The sequence below is a fragment of the Rhinolophus ferrumequinum genome, chromosome 12 (assembly GCF_004115265.2).
Source record: "Rhinolophus ferrumequinum isolate MPI-CBG mRhiFer1 chromosome 12, mRhiFer1_v1.p, whole genome shotgun sequence".
Lineage (NCBI taxonomy): Eukaryota > Metazoa > Chordata > Mammalia > Chiroptera > Rhinolophidae > Rhinolophus > Rhinolophus ferrumequinum.
The window spans coordinates 79,852,314-79,875,209 of NC_046295.1; the positions used below are offsets into that span (position 1 = coordinate 79,852,314).

General features: G+C 47.4%; 1 protein-coding gene and 1 pseudogene across 2 annotated transcripts in view; one reads left to right on the forward strand and one right to left on the reverse strand.

Annotated features, from left to right (window-relative positions):
- Positions 1–22,896, reverse strand: part of MED27 (mediator complex subunit 27) — a 191,358-nt gene that overhangs the window by 124,359 nt on the left and 44,103 nt on the right. For both annotated transcript variants that reach the window (XM_033123817.1, XM_033123816.1), the window contains exon 3: positions 2,076–2,206. In XM_033123817.1, the coding sequence (XP_032979708.1) occupies positions 2,076–2,206 (131 nt within the window). The remainder of the gene's footprint in view (positions 1–2,075; positions 2,207–22,896) is intronic.
- Positions 3,027–3,646, forward strand: LOC117032025 (60S ribosomal protein L12-like; annotated as a pseudogene).

A 22,896-nucleotide genomic window follows, 5' to 3' on the forward strand; every position in this document is an offset into this window, starting at 1 on the left:
AAATTTATAATGACAGTTGCAAGCACCTCTTTTTTTTCTTTTTTTTTTTTGGCATGAGAACAGAGTCTGTTGATTGCCTCGGTGCTTAAAATAGTTTCTAAGTGTCCTCATAATAGCATGTCACCTGTAAACAGGTTTCAAGCCAATGCAAATTAACAAATGGTGAACAGATGGACTAAGAACTGACTTTTGTCAAGAGAGAGTTAGCAGCAAACACTTTTTGGCTCTGGTCTTATGAGACCATTACTAAGTCTTTCACTTCTCGCCAAACATCTTGCCCCAGTAGACAATCCACGCAGGGAAAATGACAAGTTACAAGGCCCACTGGACTTCTGAGAGCTGAAAGTTGAGATGTGCAGAATCCCCACTCCCACACATGAGAAACAGACAGAGTAATGTTCCTAAAGAAGTTTTCTACCAAATCGTGAAGATCAAATCGTCTTGCATCATTCAAAGAAAGTGTCGCTGCAGTCTCTGAAAAATACGGCACCAGTACATACAGCAGACAACAGATAAGTTGTGGGAGGCTGGTTGGTTGTCTTCATGCTATCCCGGAAGCAAATGTCAATTATGAACAAAAGCTGAAAATCACAGAAACGGCGGTTTACGAGTGTCCACCACTGGGAGAAAGACCCCAGCTCCTCACCGGCCTTCTCCTCCTCATTCTCCAAGTTTCCACCTCAGGTCATCTCGTTGGACAGGCCTTCATAGACCACCAGATTTACACTTTCCTCCACTCCCACTCCTTCCTACCCACTGTGTTCCCTTCCTAAGCATTAATTATAACCAGAAATTATTGTATTATTGTATTGATTAATTTGTTCGGAGGTGCTTTTTGGGGTCTTTTCCCCAGTACACAAAAAGGTTCAGGAAGAAGGGACCACGTCTGTCGTGCTCAGGCTTCTATCCCCAGAGCCTAGGACAGTGCCTGGCCGACAGCAGGTACAATATATATTTCCTAATCAAAAAGAAAGATCAATGAAGGCAAACAACTGAGTCTCATCTACAAACACTCCTTTGGACTGGAAATTTTAAAATGTAGTTTGTAACTGAGGATGTCAATGAAAGAGTATAAAAGGAGGGCGGGACAGGCTAGGGAATATGTGTCAAGTCCAAGTGAAGCCTTTTGGGAGCACTGCCCTCTCAGGGGAGAGTGCACGCTGAGAGAAAAGCTGTCGGCAAGCCTGCTGCACTCACATCTCTGATTCCACACCACTGAGGAAGACTTGGTCCTCATCGACGGCTTCTCATACAAGATAACCCCACAGGTAAACGAATCGATCGTGACATTTTAGAAGGAATACTATGCAGCAACGAAAAAGAACAAACAACCTGGATAAATCTAACAGATTATGTTGAATGAAAAAAAAGCTGCTACACAAGATTACATATTGTGTGATTCTGTTTATATGAAGCTCAAGCGCAGGTAAAATTAATCGTTCAAAGAAGCAGAATGGCGTTAAACTTGGGGAAGAGCGGCACACGTACACAGTGGGAACGCAAGGCGGAAAACTACGGGGTTCGGGACGCGGTGGCCCCGCGGCTCGATCCAGGCGAGTTCCATGGAGGCGCACATGTGTGAAAAACATGATCAAGCTGTACACTTTATGAACCTTACAGGTATCTCTCCTGGCGGGAATAAGAAGAGCACATATATTACTATTTTAAAAAAGCAAGCCAGCAGAGATTCGAAGGCCAGCCTACCAGCTTCTCAGGTGGCCTGCAGCTTATTATGTAATATGCTCCTCAGCTGCCCAATTTGTAAAATAAGGACAACTGTACTTACCCTCTGCCTACTATGAGGATGTGACAAGGAAACAAAGAATAAGCTATGAGGGACCTTAAAATCCTCCGTGGGAAAGTCACACATGGAATACATACATCGTGAACTGCATTATAACGGCTTCATTGAAGATCTAAGCAAAATACGGTACCCACCTGCCTGGCTTCTAATCTTAACAGATACCTTTTTTAAAGAAAGAAACCACTTGGCAAAAATAACTTTCCATTAGCCAAAGACAAGCACAAAGCCGAGTTGGCCAGGACAGAAGGCCTTGTTCAAAGCCGCTACTCACTGAGGTGGTAACACGAGGGTGGTGGGCTGCGCCTTTGGTCTCCGTTTAGCGGACACTCCCATCTGGTTAGCAGAACGTTTCAACGACTGTTGATTCAAAAGGCCAGAGGCCAGACCCGCGTGGTACTGCAACTGTAGGGAGAAACAAAAGCACGGGAAGAACAGTAACGTTTGGAGAAAGCAGCGCAAGCGTGTTCCACTATCAATACTTGCTACATCTTACCCCTTTAGAACATTTTAAATCATTTCAAATACTGCTGCTAACATTTTGCTTCAAGGAATGTATTCATAAGGAGAAAAACAGAAAAACAGGAAAAGAAACATGAATACGGTTGTTCATCACAGCATTACATACTGATGAAGAATAGGAAACACTGTAAATACCCAATAATGACGAGGAAATTGTTTAAAACATGGAAAGAATTTTACATCATTTTGTTGAACTAAGGAAAAAAACAGGTTCCATCATAAACACGAAAACAATCAGAAACAGTTTTGGAGACAAAGAGGAAAAACTGAGGATTGCTAGATGGGCGGGGGGGGGGTGGGGGTGGGGGGGAGGGTGAGGGGATTGGAGGGCAGTCGGTGACCACAGGATGGCCACGGGGTTTGAAAATTAATCTGGGGAACGTAATTTAGTGGTTACCAGAGGGTAAGGGGGTTGGGGGGTGGGAGATGAGGGTAAGGGGGATCAAATATATGGTGATGGAAGGAGAACTGACTCTGGGTGGTGAACACACAATGTAATTTATAGATGATGTAATACAGAATTGCATACCTGAAATCTATGTAATTTTACTAACAATTGTCACCCCAATAAATTAAAAAAAAAAAAGGTGTTTTCTAAAATGCTGACAGCGTTTTTTCAAATTATGAATTTGAGTAATTTTTATTTTCTTCTTTATTTTTCACCACTGTTCATATATGTTTTATGTAAATGGTTTTAAAGCCTATGCCATTTTTTCTAAGAAGATCCAGAGGCATTTGGTTTTCCGCACGGAGGAGGCCAGGGTGCAACTTCCTTCGGTCGACCCGAATGTGGGTCTATCCGACACCAGCCGCCTCCACCGTGCCTGTGAAGTTCAACCCCAAGGAGAGCCAAGTCGGGTACCTGAGGTGCACCGGTGGGGAAGTCGGTGCCACGTCTGCCCTGGCCCCCCATGATGGGCCCCTGGGTCTGTCTCCAAAAAAGGCTGGTGGTGACATCGCTAAAGCACCAGTGATTGGAAGGGTCAGAGGATGACAGGGAAACTGACCACGCAGCACAGACAGGCCCAGATTGAGGTGGTACCTCCAGCCTCTGCCCTGATCATCAAAGCCCTCAGAGAACCGCCAGGAGACAGAAAGAAGCAAAACAACATGAAGCACAGGGGAAATATCCCTTTTGATGAGATTGTCAGCATTGCCTGACAGATGTGGCACCGATCGGTACCTAGAGAACTCTCTGGAACCATTAAAGAGATCTCGGGCGCTGCCAGGCCTGTGGGCTGCAATGCTGTTGGCCACCACCCTCATGACCTCATCAGTGACATCAACCGTGGTGCCGTGGGAAGCCAGCTAGTTAAGGATTAAAGGAAACTATTTCAATTGAAGATCATTTGACAACCAAAAAAATAAGATCCAGAAGGTTTCCTTAAAGATAAATTAGTTCTGGGAACTCTTGCTACTCTCATCCTGCTGCAGTAAAACAAGAGCCTAGCAAGGTTTATCATAAACACTCGCAAACACACCACAGCGTTCAGAAGCACCGGGCCTGTTTTCAATGGTTAAGATACAAGTGTCCACCATAAGAATAAGCTGCTTATTCGTAAGAATAATGTATTTTACAACAATGTATACAAATGGATACGGGCCCATTGAAGAGAAAGGGATGGCGAAGGTAATTTCACCCCCCACCCCCGTACATGTAACTGGAATGCAGCAGTGGGTTGGAAACAGCATACTTTTCATGGGCTCAGGGCCAGCCTCCTTGGCTCTGTTCTGGACGAACTGCTGAGCTCCGAGGTTACTTAGGACACATCATCTTACTTCTCTAGACCTCAATTTCTCATTGGAAAAGAGAAACTGAATTACCTAATTACCTAATTCTAAACCAAACAGGACCTTTCAAAAATTCCATTTTATTATTTATAATTTACATGGAATAAAATGCACACACTTGAAGTGAACAGCGTGATGAGTTTTGATAATGTGCACATACCTGTAAAACTGTGTCAAGATACAGAAATTTTCCATCACTGCAGAAAGTTTCCTTGTGAACCAATGCAGACAATCCCCCCACCCCCAACTCCTACCACCAGGATCGTTTGATTTAAAATACAACTATTCTCACTCATTGCCAAATGAAGCTTATATTCAATTTGACATGTGACAGTGATTCCTACCTTCCTTTTTAATCCCATACTTTTGTTTTTTAGATCATAAGAGTTGTTATGAATCTCTCTATAATAAAATTATCCTTGAAAGGGATTCCAGTTTTGAGCAGATGTAAATAAAACATTCAAATGTGAAACTGCCAAGCTAAGAATTTGGATTGAGACCATTTATAACATCCAGTATGTTTCTCCCTCCCTTCTCAAATTAAGCAAGGTCTTTCAAACATTTATTTAGAATTAACTGAACATACAAAAGTAATTCATTCTGAGGCTCTGAATCAATTTCTTTTCAAATGCTCTTCAAAGGATAGATTTCCTTTGCACAGTCAGCTACATTACGGCTCATGGTAATGAAACTGGTGACCACCATTTAAAAGGGGTTGGGCCCTGGATGCAAAGGGTAATAACGTTCTGAAAAATACATGGACTCACCTAAAGCCACTGGGCTGCACATAAACAGGGAGTGAAAGAAAACAAAACCCAATGAAATGATCTGCTTCTTGAAAGTGGTTATAAAAATGAAGATACCCAGTGACCCAGTAAGACTGAAATGTCTGTGTTTGGAGCCTCCGTATTGCTTTGTAACAGCTTCTTGACTTACGTGGTCGATTTGTCGTGGGGCCCTATGGCTGCACAACACAAGACAAAGATGTATCACATTCAAAATAAAAATGGAGCTCCTCTCACGGTGGAGAAGGGGAGTATAATGTGGCTTTAACAATTCATCTTAGACCAATGAATTTTGTTCAAATTTGTTTTTCTCCTACAGATTTCTTCAATGGGAAATCAATGGGAGCAAGGGACAGTACAAGTTTGAAAGACAATGTTTCAAAATGTCAGCTCCTTGGGTTTCGATCTTCCCCACCAGAATTTGCAATGAGAGCAATATGCATGGGGCTTTATGGAATCAAAGGGAAAGACAGCTTGGCAGGGGTCCCCTCCTGGCTCAAGGAATCAGCTCTCCATTTGGCTCTCCTCTTCTTTGTATCTTATTAGGGTCCATGCAAGCTCAGCCATTCCAGCCCTGCTGACTCTCTGAGTGGAAGAGTCCTGCTAACTATGCAGAGTGGCAGGCTGATTTTGCCCACCTGGCATCATTTTGATCATTTGTTCAAACAAACAAGCAAAAGAAACACAAAGCAGCCAAAATGCACGCTAGCTGCTGCCCGTCTTTTAAAGGGTTCCTTTAAAGCCTCTACCATCTTGGACAGTCTTGAGGTACACTGCACCCTTGAGAGCGCACGTAGACAGAAAGACCCCTCTTCCCAAAAAACAAAACCTGCCCTTGAAAGCTGACTCACAGTGATTAAGTGACATTTGTTAATCATATATACTTATCCCAGTTTCCAGGAACACTGCTCGGACTGTCAAGATCTATACGGGGCCCATTAAATATTTACCGAACCGTCTTTATAATGGGAGAAAAGGTCAAAGTTAATAAAACTGACAGGCAGCTTCTGTCCGACTGGATTTATACATTATTTAAGCACCAAACACTCCATTCCATGAAACAGTTTAGATCAGCCAATGGTTCTACAGCAGCAGAAGGGCGTCTAGAGCTAACCCACAAATAAACATGAAGAACATAATGGCACTCCCAAAAATACTGCCGTAAGTTTTCAACTGCAGGTTCCGTAATATTTCTATAAAAATGTATTTCAATAAACACACTCTGCTCCCAATGTCTGTGGCATGGAAACAGCTCTATTTCAAAAAGCAACTTATCAAAGTTCTAATGTGATTTTTCTATCCAAGATCAGTTTTCCACTAACCAGCAAGAATAAAATGAAAGACGGAGAAATCAAACAACCTATTCTTTTGACTCCCACATCTTACAGTGGTGGGGAAAGGGGGTGTTTATTTGGCGGGTCGGGGTACGGGGGTCTTTGTTAAGTGGTGAGCTGCCACTCGGTAGTCATAGCTATGTCAGTGTTCTCTGGGTTTTCAGGACACTCCTCTCAGTTCCAATTTTGCTGTTAATATCCACCTTCTATTTCCTATGACCGACCTAGGATTTTTCTGTCAGTTTTCAACCTAAAGCCCTTTCTAATCAATCACGTCTACCTGTTACCTCTATACATGGGAAAATCGCAACAATTCATAATGATCTGAGGAAAACAGCATTTAGAATTAGGAAAACTTAGAGGTACTATTTTTAAAGTAATGCTGTTCCAGTAATATTAAAACATGCGAAAGTGCCAAGAGCTGTCGGGGATGGCGTGGGGGGGTCCTGGTACGCTCTGATAGCCAGGCTAAGAGCCTCTCGAATGAGAAATGACACTTTGGAAACGTGCTCCTGGGCTCAGTGTGATCTCACACTCACTTCCCTCTGTCGTGTTCTCTCCAAGGACCCACCTGGCTCCAAAGCCGGAGTCCTCTGCTTGCCAAAGGACTTAACCATGAAGTGCTGAAGTAATGTCCCTACAACTTCACACGGTAAGTTAACAAACCCTTTGCCCCTGGGTAGCCTGGGTCTTCACAAATCTGTTCTTTAAAGAAGTCCAAACTTAAGACTCATTCAACTGGCTTTAATATGCTTCAAATTACAAATAACATGTACTGGAAGGAAATGATATGAAAGGAAATTACAAAAAACAAGATTCAAATACAACGTTGCTGACTGAAATCTTGGGCTCAGAAAATCAGGTGAGCAACGATTCGCCCCGCCCTTCAAATCTTCCACACGTGGTTCTAAATGTCCCTTCCTACCTGCTCCAGAATAGAGAAAGGATACAGTTTGCCATGGACAGAAGTTTGAGAAGAACACAGAAGGATATTCATCACACTGATCACATTCAATGTACTAATTAAGCCAGTGGTATTCATTAGGCCCAGTACTTGAAAGCTGCAGTGCATGCTGGGACCTCCCGAGGGTCCATGGTACAGCAGCTATTCCTACGTGACACTGTCCCACCCGTGCCATCTGGCCGGAATCCCTCCCTAAGAAAACCTGACATTCAAAAATCTCAAAACTTATAAGCCAGATCAATCAAGGTTTGATTCCTCCCCCTATGAAAATCATTATTTCCTTCTTAAGGATTCACCAAAAGCTTCTGGGTTGGGGTGGGGGCTGCCTCTTACCCTTAGGGCATGGCTCACTTTTTAAAAAAAAATCAGTGTCATCACATAGAAGTTGGTAAGGAACACTAGTAAGACACACTGCTGATGCTTCTAGCACGTAAACCCTCTGGATGAAGAACGAGACAGAACTAAGTTGTAACAAATCCTGGCCGGCTTAGGCTTAGGCCAGAGGGCCCCCGGGAGGCTAGGAAATGCTCCAGGGGCCGGCCGTGTCCTTCTCCAAGCATCGAGCTCCTGTCTGCAGGGGACCTGGCACCCAGGGAAGGCAGCAGCCTTGTGTTGTTTCCGGTGCAGGAGTGAGGCTGGCGACCGAGGGAGACGGATGTGGAGAGTACAGACCTTGTCACTGATTACTCTGTATTCTCTACAACGTCCAGCACAGGGCACTGCCTACAGGCGACGCTAATGAATGTCAACTGACCCACGGAATGGCAGGTGAGTGACACTGCTGCGGCCAGTCCAGGGTACACAATGGCCCCATCACAAGTCCTCTGCAGGCTGGCCTCTTAGAAAAGCAAACCCGCTGCTTTGCAGGTGTTCACGGTCATGACAGAGCCGAGAAGGAATCCTCTCCTTTGATTCTAACTGCTCCATGAAGTGTGTAGGTCTGAACCCCTATCCAGGCTTGAGCTCAGGAAAAGGCATCCATAGGACTGCACGCGGATTATTCAAATCAGAATTTCACGTCAGAGGAAGGCCTTGGAGAGGTCACCCCACCTCATTCCCTTTTTACACCAGAGGAGATGCCAGCCTTCGAAGAGGTAACTGGCCGAAGGTCACACCTCGTTAGAGGGCGTAGGCCATTCAGGGTTCACCTTACGATCTGTTTCCTGTGAAAGCAAATGTGCTGCCTGTCCTAAGCAGAGGGGCTGGCATTTGTCACCTCTGCTTCAGCAAGGAAACAACGGATCCTCTTGGACAGAACCGGCCCACGCTCGAGAGCAATCTGCTCGCCCGTTCACTCCCTTCACTCTGACCTCTTCAAGCACGGAGATGTCACGGCTAACGTGGGGACTTTCGGGAAGTTTTAAATCTTATCATTTTCAGGTTTTAATATCATTCAAGGTTAAAAAATAAGTCAAGATACCCTAGAACTCTCAACATGTCAAAAAATCTAAATTCTGGACTCAGCAGTAACGTGGTTCCTTCCTGGCAGCTTTGACATTGCTCTATGCGGGGGCAGGTATGCCACTGCCTGATGGATCTTAGAACTTCTCGACTGTCCGGAATCCACATGTACAGTCTGTTTTCACTTAGAGATGCTCGTTGAGAATCTGTGTAATACATCATGATAGGAACGAGAAAGGACGTTACCCACGTAGCTTCACTCCCCCTCCGATCACCGACCAAAACAGCCAGAGCTGTTGACTCAAGTGCGTTGAAAATCCTTCCGAGGTGCAACAGAACATGCCAAAGCTCACAGCCCAACCAGAGGACAGGTGACAGCTGGATCAACTCGCACCCCATGGGCCAGGATGTGCATACGTGGCTTTGTGGGGGTGGGGGGCTAATGTGAGCTCCCCACACAGTCATATTTCCCCTAAACTATTAAACGTTCAACCAGAACCAAGATTTGTGCAAAACTAGAACACTTCATCACCACTCTGAGCTGCGAAGACCTTTGCCCTTCATTATTGAAATATGTTTTGTTTTCCAGCTAATGAGAAAGAACCAAGTATTATGACAAAGTGCTGGTTCCTCTTTTGAACATGGCTCTAAGGAGAGAAACAAGCAAGCCTGCCTGGCGTTATCTGTGCCAGGGAAAACAGCTCCAGAAAAATACCACAAATCTAATTGTTGTGCTTAGGGTTTTATCTAAATATTAGATAACGGTATTAGCTTCTTTCCTCCTTTTATCTCCTAACGCTTCTTTCAAATAGCCAATATTCAAAAAGAAAGAAGAAAGAAGAAAGAAAATAAAAACAACCTTAGACTTGAGCTTCTATGGGTAAATGATCTTTTTACTTGGTCAAAACAGCATCAATAAACCATAAGAAGGAAGCCTCCAATTTATTTGCCTATTTGTTCTCCACTGGGAAGCTGGATTTCAGGCCTTTCAATTACTCTGAAAGCAGGACACGGAATCGGCCATGCGTCCTGTTCAACTGTAGCACCATTTCCATGTTAATGCCATTTGCGTTTCTTTTGCATACACAGAGATCCTCAAATGTCCAAACTTCACAAACTGTCAAAGAAGTAGATAGAGAGGATGGATGGCAATCTTCTTTCTGAAAGATCTGTACCGGGTGGGGTCTTTGGGAACAGTTCGCCTGGGACAGCCCAGAACTCACACCTTTATTAATAGGCCTTCCTCCACCCGGCTCCTACTCACACGACAGCTGTAACATGTCACCACACTTCAAAGATGCCAATCAGCTAGAAGAGATATCACTCAGATCTCCGAACAGATTCACCAACACAGCAAACTGTGACTGTGGCTAAAAACGGAGGCATTGACCTTCACAGCGACAATTTGTAAGAGAGAGAAATAAGACAGAAGCAAACATTAAGAGAAAAGCCAGAAAGGGGGACCCAAGCGCGGGTGTTTGCCTGTCTCCTGGAACCACCTCGCATTTGTACCAGGCTCTCAACCTATCCGCCCACATGCCCTAGTCACAAGGAAAGACCACGTGGGAGGGTCACCTGGCCACTTAAGAAGGTGCAACAGGAAACACAAATAAGATCACGGCAAAATCTGACAATACACCAATGAGAGCATGCTGCAGTTTCTAAGAGGATGGTGACAATGAGTGAGCACATGCCCTCTGAAGAGGGACGCTGTGGTGGCAATCCTGTTCACCTCGCTATTAGAGGAAGAAGTCCACGTCCGTTGTGCTCTTGTCTCCAACTAAGCTTCAGAATAATCCTCCACGTACACATGACACTCTATTCCCAACAAACACAATGTGTACCTGACCTTTCCGTGTTACTGACCGGACAGAAGTAACAGAGAAGAACGACACATCCTAGAATTATCGTTAGACTTCCACCAGAAATGCCCAATACTAGTTTTTACATGTACACTTAAGGCCTGGATCAACAGTTCAAAAAGTGACGCTAGAATTACGTCTAAGGCCCCTTCTAACATTGGAATTCTATAATGGCATTAATATTTCTCTATGACAATACAGTCTGAACATGACTTTCTAGTAAAAAGAATCAACACTGGTAAAATGTAAATATACTTATGAAATGCAAACATTTTACTAGTCACCAAAAGGCTCTAATTAAGGCAGTTAGTGAGGGGCTGGGGAAAGGGGGCTCTGATGCCCGATGCCTGCTGTCAGCTGAAACCTAGTGCAACGCTAGGGCCTAACACGTACCAAATGCTTATTGACATACAATATTTATTTGTTATTCTGCTCAAACATGCACAGGAGAGGCATGGGGAAAGAAGTGAATATTCCCATACAATGTCTATGCAGTGTGTGTGTGTGTGTGTGTGTGTGTCCCTGGATATTTTTCCCCAAAAAAGAAAACAGAGGTTTTTTTCAAGAGAGAAATGAGTAAAATGAAAACCACTGGATGCTTCTATATCTCAAATCTAGGCACTAAATGCTAAGCATTAGTCATCTGTCTCGTTATCACTGAAAAGATTTCAGTCAAGAAACCAATAAAAATGATTCCTTTAAATTAGCAGTCTGATAAATATAAAATTATGATTAGGTTACTATCAGCTTCTTTCACAGGTAGTAAAAATTATTCCTACGTGCCTCCTAGTCACTCTAGATTTAGTTGAAGAGTTGAACTCTTCTTTCTTCCAACGTCACAAAATGACGATTTCTGTGTTAAGCACCACTTTAACACCACCATCAGATGCAGCTCTAATCAGCTTCCTCTGCTTCCTTCCGTAAGCCAACTGTCAACTAGGGAGGCAACTGCCTGCAAATCAGGGATGTGCTTCGCCTTCCCTCCACCCCTGTGTACTTGAGACACGAAGTAGAGAGAGGCAGGGAAGAAGGAAAGGTAGCACAGGGAAAACTCAGAAGGAAGGGGCGGGGGCAGAGGGAGCCATGTGATCGCTGACTGTGAAAGACACGTAACTGTGATGTCAGACAAACTGAAAATAACAGGAGTGGAAGCAAGGAACAGCGGCTTAGTTTGGAGGCCTGGAAGAACAGGAATCAGGAAATGGGAGAAAAATCAGGAAATGGGAGACACACATTTAGGGAGGTAGACACTTTTTCTTTAGGCCTTTTGATTTTTTTTAAATAAATTTTATTGGGGAATATTGGGGGACAATGTGTTTCCCCAGGGCCCATCAGCTCCAAGTCACTGTCCTTCAATCTAGTTGTGGAGGGTGCAGCTCAGCTCCAAGTCCAGTCGCCGTTTTCAATCTTTAGTTGCGGGGGCTCAGCCCACCATCCCATGTGGGAATCGAACTGGCGACCCTGTTGTTCAGAGCTCGAGCTCTAACCCACTGAGCCATCCGGCCGCCCGGGAGCCATTGATCATTTTTCATTGATCATTTTTAACAATTGCCTTTTCCCTTCAAAAACAGGAGGAATGAAGCCTGGTGGCTTGGAACCACTAGTGGGCAACGGGTTCAAGTGGCAACTCCTGTCCTTCGCACTCCGTCACAAAGCAGCAAAGGTTAAAACTCTGCAGGCAGTGCAGCCTAGTGGGTAGGAGAACGAGCTTCGTAGTCAGACAGCCCTGGGTTCTAGCCCCAGCTCAGTCAAGCACGAGTTATTCTGGGCATTGCTGGATGTGTCTTCTCTCCTCTGAGTTGGTTTTTCAGCAGCCCAATATGAAAAACAAAAAACGTTTATGTCATCAGGACCCAGTTATTTTCTTGTTGAGCGAGCACACTCCCTAAGGCAGGCTTTCAAAGTTCGCCTTCCTTATCTCCTAACTCCACAGTAGCGTCGGCTGCCTTTTACAGATGGAGAAACAGAAGAGAGTTGCAGCAACTGTGATGTGATATGTGCAAAAGCCGCCAGCGCCGTGCCCAGCACACGGCAAACACACAGAGCAGTTCCTGTGATCATCCGGCGGGACTGTCCCTCTCATCATGCCAGCAATGACTGAATTTTCACAAAACTGACTAGAATTCTCATTTTTAATCAAATACTGTCACCTTCAACATGTCAGACAACAACGTGGTAAGTGCAAAGGGAAAAGGAGCCCACTAGGCTGTTCTGAACGAGTAGCTGTGTTGAGAAGGAAACAAGCTCGACTGTCCTGTTCCAGGCAGCTGAGGACGTGAATCCATCACACTGGTGATGCCTCCTCTCCTGGCCAGCTGAGTAACTGTCAGCAAAATCGAGGACAACTGTGGGAGCCTGTGGAGACGCTGTAAGCTCCCAAAATGAAAGACAGCCCAGAGGATGGGATATTCTCATAGGCTGTGGAGATTGTTCTTTTTAATCTACATACAGCCCAATGCCAAAGAAGTTGCCTCAACCCTGATGCACTGAACAATCAAGTTGCGGAATCTTTCTCATGCAGCTAACCAGGTCCTCAGCTCTGGGACGTCAAAGTCTCTTTGCAGACCCCCAGAGTACATGCTTCCGGCTTTGTAGGACTGGAGAAGGTTTACTGTTGGTTTAAGGTCTGACTGTGGTTGTCTACACAGGACGTATGAGAAGGCAAAGTAGGCATCAGCCGACGCAGTGTGATTTCCCTGCAATAAATATGGGGCGACGTTTTTTCTTTTGTAAGGAAAAAAAGCCAAAGTCACACACACTAACAGTGGGTATGTTTTTGGTTTCAAATGAACAACAGATCAGAATGAATTTTCTACTGATCAGCATGACCCAGGCGTGATTTCTACTCATCTAAACCTCATTAAGAATGCAGGGACACAGTCCGCTGTCTGGATTCTGGATCTAAATCACAGGGCCGCTACTTAACCGACTGGGTGACCTTGGGTGAGTTACACAACTTTCTGGAGCCTCAGTTCTCTTCTCTTATTAGGGCTAATACGGCTTCTCAATATTACCTGATTACTCGCAAAGCGACCTGGGATTTCACTGAGCAAAACCACACTCAGGTTCCTGGAGTTGGTGAGGACTAAGTACAGGAAAGTGCTGAGCAAGGGGGCTGGCATGAAATACACACCCAATAAATGTTAACAATGCTTATTATTAAAACACTGAGGTTCTTGAGCCATTAACAATTAGACTGAGCCAATAACCGGAAGGCCTTGCTTCTGACAGACCAAGAAACAAAGCAAAACTCTTAGTGGAGAGGGACCAGTGAGAAACAGGCCTGTTTCTGGGTGAACCGGATGTGAGGAAGGGGAGTGTACAGGGACGGCTGGACTGAAAGAGTTGGGTCCCAGCTCTGATGTGTAAGTTACTTACTCCCATGACGCTTTGCAGCCCTAGTCAAACTTGCACAATTCTGCTATGAAGAACAAGCCAAGCAAGCAAAATGGGGATGAGCGGCAGCCAGCTAGAAAGGTCAGAGAAGGAATATTAACAGCACAGCTGTCACGAACCGCTCCATCCAGTGGACCATCCCAGACGTAGGAAGTGGCCTCTGGGACCAGGTGTGGGAAAATAAGAACAGGCAACTGGTGCCACATCCAAGGTTTCCTCTTTGTCCACAATACTCAAATAAATAGGCTACCTGCCCCCTCACGAATCTGGCATGTAAGGAGCTGAGAAAAGCTGCAGCTTGTTCAAGCCCGCCCGGAAGCCTTTCTGAACCACCTTTCACAGGGCTGGCCACAGCACATGATAACATGCTTTTCTGTGTACCTACCGTCACTCTTATTCTGAACCGCATGCCCCAGAGTCAGAACCACCTCATACAATTGTACACGCCCCACAGGTGTGGCCGAGGGGCCGACATGGATATTCAATACATATCTGCTGAGGGTGGGATGGCTTGATGGATGCACAGTGTAGAGCCAGACATTGATGAATACACAAAGAAATGTCCTCTGCTTTTAGAAAGAAGGTCAAGACCTGCCTAGAGCATAAGCTCCGCCGAGCAGACACGAGCTCCACAGACCTCCCTCACCTTCACTGCTGTACCCCCAGTGTCCTGACAGTGCTTGGCCTAACAATAAAGAACAGTACCAATATCAGCCAGTGCGGACTCATCGTGAAGTAGGTGTTACTGTAATTCATTTAATTCATGAGTCTATACAGCCACCATTTGACAGGTGATGAACTGGAGGCACAGGTGGTAAGTGGCTTGCCCAAGGTCACAGAGCCAGCAGGTGGCAAGGTCTGGATTGGACTCTGCATGGTCTGGCTCCAGGGTCCCTGCTCTGTAACCACTACACTATCCAGCCTCTCCAGAACTTAGTATGTTCTCGGTATGTACTTTTTCAGTAAATGAAACCTAACTAAACGTCCAAGTATGGTAGGAATTTGGAGTCAGAATGACCATCAGGCATGAGGTCCCTGGGAAGAGGTGGGATGATGGGGTCCACTGCCCCCCTTGCTCCCAGCTCAGCCTTGTCACGCGGCAACGCGCAGTCATATTCAGTTATTAATAATAAAGCTTTGCTGGGCGGCGGTGGGAAGTGGAGGCGTGTCCACAACTAGGCCTCCCGGGAAACGGGACCCGGCTGGCGGCCGTTGGGCAAACAGCCCCACATCCACCGGCCGCTCTCCCTGCACAGCTGGTTCTGGCTTCTGGTTCGCGGCCCACTGGCTGCCTCTCCCTCGTCTACGCCACCAACGGCTCTCTCACCCTTCCCATCTCCCAGGGCTCCGCCTGCTGCTGTGAGTGTGCGAATCCGCACGCACACACCTTTTCACCCACTTAGTGCCTTCTGGTGTCTCACACCCAAGAAACGGAGGATGGGACAAGAATCTGCCAGTACAGAGGATCTTTTTTTTCCCCAATACACACAAAACTGCAGAAAAAGTTCTGAAAGTCAAAGCTTCCTCATCAATGTGGGTGCCAAAACTCCTGTGGCAGCAAAATCTGACATGAGCTGATGTGAGCCTATTTAAATCTGAAATTATCTCACTCAGCGTGCACAGGCTAACATTTTGCTCCCCAGTGTTTGATGACAGGGTACTGCCCAGACCCACACATGCACTATGTGGTAAATGGACCCTAATACCTTTCAATAATCCAAAATATTCTCAAATTCACAACACACTCAGACCCCAAAAGCTTTGGCTAAGGAGCTGTGAACCTGCGCTGCGCAATGGAGAGCGGGGCCCTGGGGAGAAAGGCCATGCAGGCCGGCGCCTCACACTGCCGGCCTTTGCCTCACACTGTCCGACGGCACCTCACACTGCCCGACGGCACCTCACACTGCCCGACGGCACTCACACTGCCGGCCTTCACCTCACACTGCCGGCCTTCGGCACCTCATACTGCCCGACAGCACCTCACACTGCCGGCCGGTGCCTCACACTGCCCGACGGCGCCTCACACTGCCCAATGGCACCTCACACTGCCGGCCTTCGGCTCACACTGCCGGGCTTCGGCACCTCATACTGCCCGACGGCACCTCACACTGCCGGCCTTCGGCACCTCACACTGCCCGACGGCACCTCACACTGCCGGCCTTCGGGACCTCACACTGCCGGCCTTCGGCTCACACTGCCGGCCTTCGGCACCTCACACTGCCGGCCTTCGGGAACTCACACTGCCGGCCTTCGGGACCTCACACTGCCGGCCTTCGGCACCTCACACTGCCCGACGGCGCCTCACACTACCGGCCTTCGGCTCACACTGCCGGCCTTCGGCTCACACTGCCGGCCTTCGGCACCTCACACTGCCCGACGGCGCCTCACACTGCAGGCCTTCACCTCACACTGCCGGCCTTTGCCTCACACTGCCTGATGGCACCTCACACTGCCGGCCTTCAGCTCACACTGCCCGACGGCACCTCACACTGCCGGCCTTCGGCTCACACTGCCGGCCTTCGGCTCACACTGCCGGCCTTAGGCTCACACTGCCCGACAGCGCCTCACACTGCCGGCCTTCGGCTCACACTGCCCGACGGCGCCTCACACTGCCGGCCTTCGGCTCACACTGCCCGACAGCGCCTCACACTGCTGGCCTTCGGCTCACACTGCCCGACGGCGCCTCACACTGCCGGCCTTCGGCTCACACTGCCCGATGGCGCCTCACACTGCCCAACGGCACCTCACACTGCCCGACGGCACCTCACACTGCCCGACGGCGCCTCACACTGCCTGACGGCACCTCACACTGCCCAATGGCGCCTCACACTGCCCGACGGCACCTCACACTGCCCGACGGCGCCTTACACTGCCAGCCTTTGCCTCACACTGCCGGTCAGCGCATCACACTGCCGGCAGCCCTCCACTTGGACACCCAGGCCTGAACGGGCAGCCACAGCCAGCCCACAGTCACGGAGCCCAGAGAGTGACAACCGACAGGCGTGGGCCCTACTGCCTCTCCCACCTCCCTGCAAAGCCACCACTCTGCCCTCAACTCACTCCCCCAGGCACACTGACCGGCTTCCTCTCCAGCTTCCTTTCCACCACACCCAAATGCACGCCTGTCTTAGGGCCCCTTTCACTGGCCGTGAACAGTCTTCACCCTGACCTTTGCGTGCCCGATTCTTATCACGCAAGTCTCAACTTGAACTTCCCCTTCTCAGAAAGCCTTCTCTGGCCCCTAACGGACAGGAGCCTCCAGGTACTCTCCAGCTCTCCATGGTGTTTATCTTAATCATAGCGGCAAAGCAGCCCAGACCAGGCACTTCATACATATTGTTTGCTTCTTTGTATAGGGTATAGTCACTTCCCCCCTCACCACACACACACACACACACACACACACACACACACACCACGACTATAACAAGCTCCATCAGAACAGACTTTAGCTATCTTAGTCACTACTGTGATTCCAACACCTAGAACAGAGCTTGGCACAGTTATATATAGCTCAATAAAGACTTGCTGAATGAATGAATAAATAAGCAAACACTCAGAAGAGGCCTGCAGGCACTGTGCAAGGCCAGACCCATACACCCAGCCCACATGAATTACAAGTCCACAGTACTTCCAGGTGGTATGGATTTTTCACTCCTTCCATGGGCTTTATTCAGGGGACAGCCGGGTACAGAGCAGGGAGCGGCACAAGCCAAGGGCACTACAGTCTTCCAGGCATTTTTCAACATAGCTGGACACCGTCTCTACCAGAGTCATCCATACAGTGTTTGCCAGGAATTCAGGTTACAGGGCCCACCTCACCTCTGCTGGGTCAGAAACTCTACAGAGGAGCTCAGGTATTAATGTTATAAGACGCACTTCAGGCAGCTCTTAGACACACTAAAATTTGAATGCAATCATAGTACATTCTCCAAAACATCTGCTGACTCATTGACTGATTCAAGAAGTCGGACTCTATCTGGAACCCACCAGAAATCCGCTAGAGGGAAACCTCAGATGAGTCGCAGTGAGCTCTCGTTGGCCCACCACCAGGTTCAGGGTCAAACACGATGCGTGTGCAATCTGCTTCCGGCACGCAGGGCTTCCATCTTTCCTTATCCTGTAAAAAATCTGGCTGCTTAGTGCATATGTTGTTAAAGAGCGGTGGAGAGAGCAGGATAGGGACAAGTAATAGAGACTGGAAGAGCGTTTAGAATTCTGATCCCCGATCTGGCGCTAAACCACACTTGATTAAGCAGATACAGAACATGCATTGCAAGAGTCTTCAAATAGTTAAATTTTCAATCTTTATAAAAATGAAAATCCATCAGCTTTGATGGATAAGTGTACTTTTTAAAACTAAGAGTAAAAAAAAGTGAAGATTGGCAACATTTTTTGCCATATAATTTGCTTTCTTTGCCGTTTTCCACAGCACTGCACATAAATCAAAGAAATGTTAAAGAAGCCCATATATCACCAACTGGCATTTCAAAACTATTTACCAAGTCTTTAACAGACACAGGCCAGCGTATGGAAAACCATGACCAGAGAGGCTGAAATTAAAGGGAGAACATTAACTCAAACACTGTCAGAGAGTTAATTAGGTTTACAAATAACTCTGCAATGAGCATGTTATGCTATTTCGTGAGAACAGCCTCAGTGAAGCACAGTTACAAGACATGGAGGGGGTGGGAAGGAAGGCAAGCCAACAGAGTTTTTCAAACAGGAATAATGTACATTTGAACAAGCTGCCTTTCTATGATTAAGCACAGAAATCTGGGAACAAGGAGGGGAAATGATGTTTTCAGAAAGTGTGAGATAGGCTTGTGAGCTGCACTTCGCACTGCTCTTGGGAAAAACACAAAGGCATAGTCCAAAGGTGAAGCTCAAGGTATCCGGGCCGATGTGTGAACGGCTGCTGGATGGCACAGAGCTCAAGAAAGGTGGGCTTAAAGGGGCTGCATTTCCCACACAGAAAGTGCGAGGATCCCCCAAAGGCGGAGAATATAGTAAGTCCTCACTGAACTCTGTGACAGGTTCCACGACTTGAAGCAAACCGTGTAACGAAATCACTTTTGCTCCAGGATAGCTGATATACGAGGGAAGTTCCCACGGCATCTCACCAACTTAACAAAATGACATGGAGTGAAGCGACGTTATCTGAGGACCTCCTGGACTTCAATTGGTGACTTCTGTCCTGGTTTTCAAGGACAGGAAAAGGCTTTGCAGGTTGCTGGAACAAGACCGCAGACTGGTGGCTTAACCAACAGCCACTTCTTTCCCACACTTGTGGGGGGCTCTAGGCGAAGGCCCCCCCCAGGCGGGCCCCTGCATGTGGCCGCCATCCCACTGTGCACACACCCGGTCACTGTGTGCCCCAGAGAGAAAAGCCTGCGTTCTCTCCTCCTCTTCTCAGGACGCAAATCCCATCGTACATGCTCCATCCTCCTAACCTGATCCAACCCAAGCACCTCCCAAGGCCCCACGTCCTAATACAGTCACTGAGGTTAGGACTTCAGCATGGGTTCTGGGGGGTCACAGACATCCACTCCATGACACTGTGCATGTGCTCAGGACAGCACCAACCTGGGTGACGTGCTCCACCTCTGCCCCCAGAAGCAGGGCTGTCTGCTGGCACCAGGGCTGCATCCCTCCACCCCCTCACTGGAGCGCTGCCTGGCTCGCCCGTCCCAGCACAAGGGCAGTCGGTCTAATTCTAATGCAGTCGCTGCTTCCTTGAAAAGCTGCGCTTCTAACACTGCCGTCACCCACCAGGTACTCGTGCCATCAATTCTACACTCCAGGAAAGCTAACTGCTGACAGCCAAACTAGTACATGTGCTCCACTGAGAAAGAGGTTTTAAACCAGCCTGAAGGTAAAAGAGGGGTAAAGGGTCAGTGTTTTCTTCTCATGAACTCGGTTTTATTATCTGTCCCTCCTGCTGCATAATGAAATGTTAGCATCAGAGGGATCTTCTTAGAAAGCATACTAGGGACCCCGAGACACACAACTCTATTTCAAATCTGCAATGTACACATGCCTGCACAACGTTCTTAGAAACATGAATGAAAAGGAGACCCTTCACAGAAAAGGTAAGCTCATTACATCAAAATGTGCTTTTCATAATACAAAGTGAAGATGCCGCAAACCTGTAAGAAAAGGAAAGCGAATGCATTCAAAACAGGAGTCAGAGGTCTTCCTGTCACACATGGTAGACTGAATAGTCATGTTCACCCTCATGGTCCCAAACCACTGACGTGACAGAACATGAATAAGCCCAGGGTTAAGCCCACCAGGATCAAGAGGAGAGGCGACGACAGCAGAAAGAGAGGTGAACGTAATTTTAGAAGGCAGGAAGCAGAGGGACCAGCACTCCCTTAGCAGAGAGGGAAGTACTCTGGAAAACATCCTGCAGAGAGGGGAGGCTTGGGAGGGTAGAAGAAGTCAGTAAAGAGCAAGCCGAACTGGACTGCAAATTCCCAAAGCCCGAGGAAGCGGAGGCACTCAGTGTGGTGGAAGGCCAGCTGTGGGGAGAGAATAAACAGTGGGTAATCACCAGCCTTTTCTCAACACCCTGAAGCCGGGAGGTGTGTCGTCTGGAGGGGCTGACCTAGAGGCTCAAGGCTCAGGGACAATGAGAACGGGGGACAAGCCTGCACTGTGAACAGTGAGACAGCTCCCCACCCCCAGCCCTCACAAGAAGGAACGGCAACCATAGTACCCTGCGCGGCTGAGCTGTGAACATGTCCTGGTCCTAATGATATCAACTAGAGCAGATCGATGGGGAGAAAGTGGGATATGAGAGTGAAATCTTCCACATGGGGGTCAACAGATGAACACCTAAAACAGCAGTCTAAACAAGTTATTCAGAAAAACGTAGGCAAGTATCCAAAGAAATAGCTAAAAGAATTGAAAGGAGTTCCCTCCAGGGAGTGGCACGTGGAACAAAAACAAAGGACTAATGCTTTTGCTGTAAATCTTGTAGGATTATTTATTTGCCTTTTTGTATTCCTTTAATAAAAGTTAAAATTATATTGGAAAAGAAAACAGAGCCTCAAAGTTAAGCAGATTCCGAAAACATAACCCCCAGCACACTACAAATGTGTGTCATCACCTGGGGACTATTAGTTTACTATAGTAACACTTCATTTTATTTCAGGTTTTACTGTGACAGCTAAAGGTTTTTACAATAGCAGACGCCTTCCCTCCCACACATCAATTAATCTGCAAATTCACTCAGGTCGTAGAAATAATGAGGTGCGGAAAGCTTTTTCCACTGGTGAGCGCTGCCCTCAGAGGGTGGATGCGGTGGGCGAGGGGCAGAACCCAGCTGCTGCCAGCTGCATGCCCAAGGAGACTGAGCTGGGCGGCAGGGCGCTGCTGTCAGCCCCCAGCCCCAAGGACCCACCCTGCCTTCAAATCAACACAAACAACATAAGAGCAACCACCCTGAGAAACTGAAACACAATGGGAAAACTCTGGAGACAAGCGAGGGACTGACAGACGATCTCTGCCTTATGAAATAAAATCCTGGTTTTTTTAGGCTTCTTTTTATAGGTTCTCATTCGGTGTTTTACCAAGAAAGGGAACTTTTTGAAAAGAAATGATGTGGCACTCTGAACTCAACTTTGCTCTGTAATTTGGCAAAACCACCCACAAAGCCCCCACGTTTGATTTTTCTCCTCTCTGAAAGAGCTGAACCCAAGTAACCAGTGTTTCAAAACACAGAGGTTGAAAATAGTTACGCTGCTTCTGCTCTGCCAAAGAACTGTCTCCTTTCTCGTTTTCACTTTTTTTTTAATAACCTAAGTGATAAGATAAAGACGACGACGCTTTTTCATTTTCACCTAAGCAAGCAAGTAAGATTTTGTGCAGGACAAGTTATCACCTACAGACCATCACTTATGAGGGCTGACAGGTCTCAGGGGGCAGAGCTCATCGGCAGGATGGCCTGGGTCAATTTTCCTGGGTCCACTTGCTCTAGGCGACGGCTCTTTGTCACAGCCTCCATCTTGGCCTCTCCTACCCCCACTCCCCAAGCCTGGCAGTTCGGCCATTCTCCTCCCGGGCAGTGCCCAGGCCTTCTTTCTAGTCTGTGATAAACTGTCTGCATGTGAGTAAGCATTTCAAAAGCCTCCCTGCTTTGAGAATTCACCTTGCCAACAAATGAAATAGGTGTCTCCAACAGCCTGACCGGTAGCAAGACCACGTTTTCTTCCTCACCAGTGGTCTGACCAGAAGTAAACTACCACTCAAGCATCTGTCATGCCCCACGGGCCAAAAACAGTCTCTTGCTTGGTACTCGTCTCTTGCAGCCGATCACTCTATTATACTAAGAAGGCCTATCAGAGCCTCTGGATTTTCAGGACAATCATTTTCTTTGCACGCTTAGAAAAGCAATCCGAAGTCGCCCCAGCATTTTTGGACCCGGCATTGTCTGCAAAGGGCACAGGTCAACAATGTTTAAGAAAAGGCCACATACAATACGTATGCAGCCATGAAGATTCCTGGCGCACCGTTTGGCGCAGGCCTTCACAGTCATCACGCTACCAAGAAAAGACACTGCTCTGCTTTTCACCCGCACCCCACCCTGGGCCCACAAAGCCCCAAGAAAATGCCAGCAAAGGCATTTGGGGATCTACAAGCGCTTGACATTTTTTTCTAAGAAAACTTAAATTTGAAAAACTGGTAAATTTAGTCTTGTGAAGCACCACCCGCCTCCCCTTCCACTCCCAGAAAAAGGGCAACAAAATTCATCATCAAAGGTTACCCCTCCAGCGAATGCCAGGAGAGCGTGGTGTGCCAGCACACACATCTGTGTGTATAGATCGCCACCTGCTCGGAGAGCCCACCATCGCTGCCCCAATCGGACGACTTAATAATGGAGCAGCCGCCTTCCCGAACTCCTTTGCTTCCCCCTCTTCCTTTCTGTCCGTGTAACTTAGACCCCTGGGGCTCCTTCCGCCTAAGTCCCTGGATTCTATCTGGCATACAAGTAAAAGGAAGACAGACACTCTCCTTCCTTCGCCCACGCCCCCTC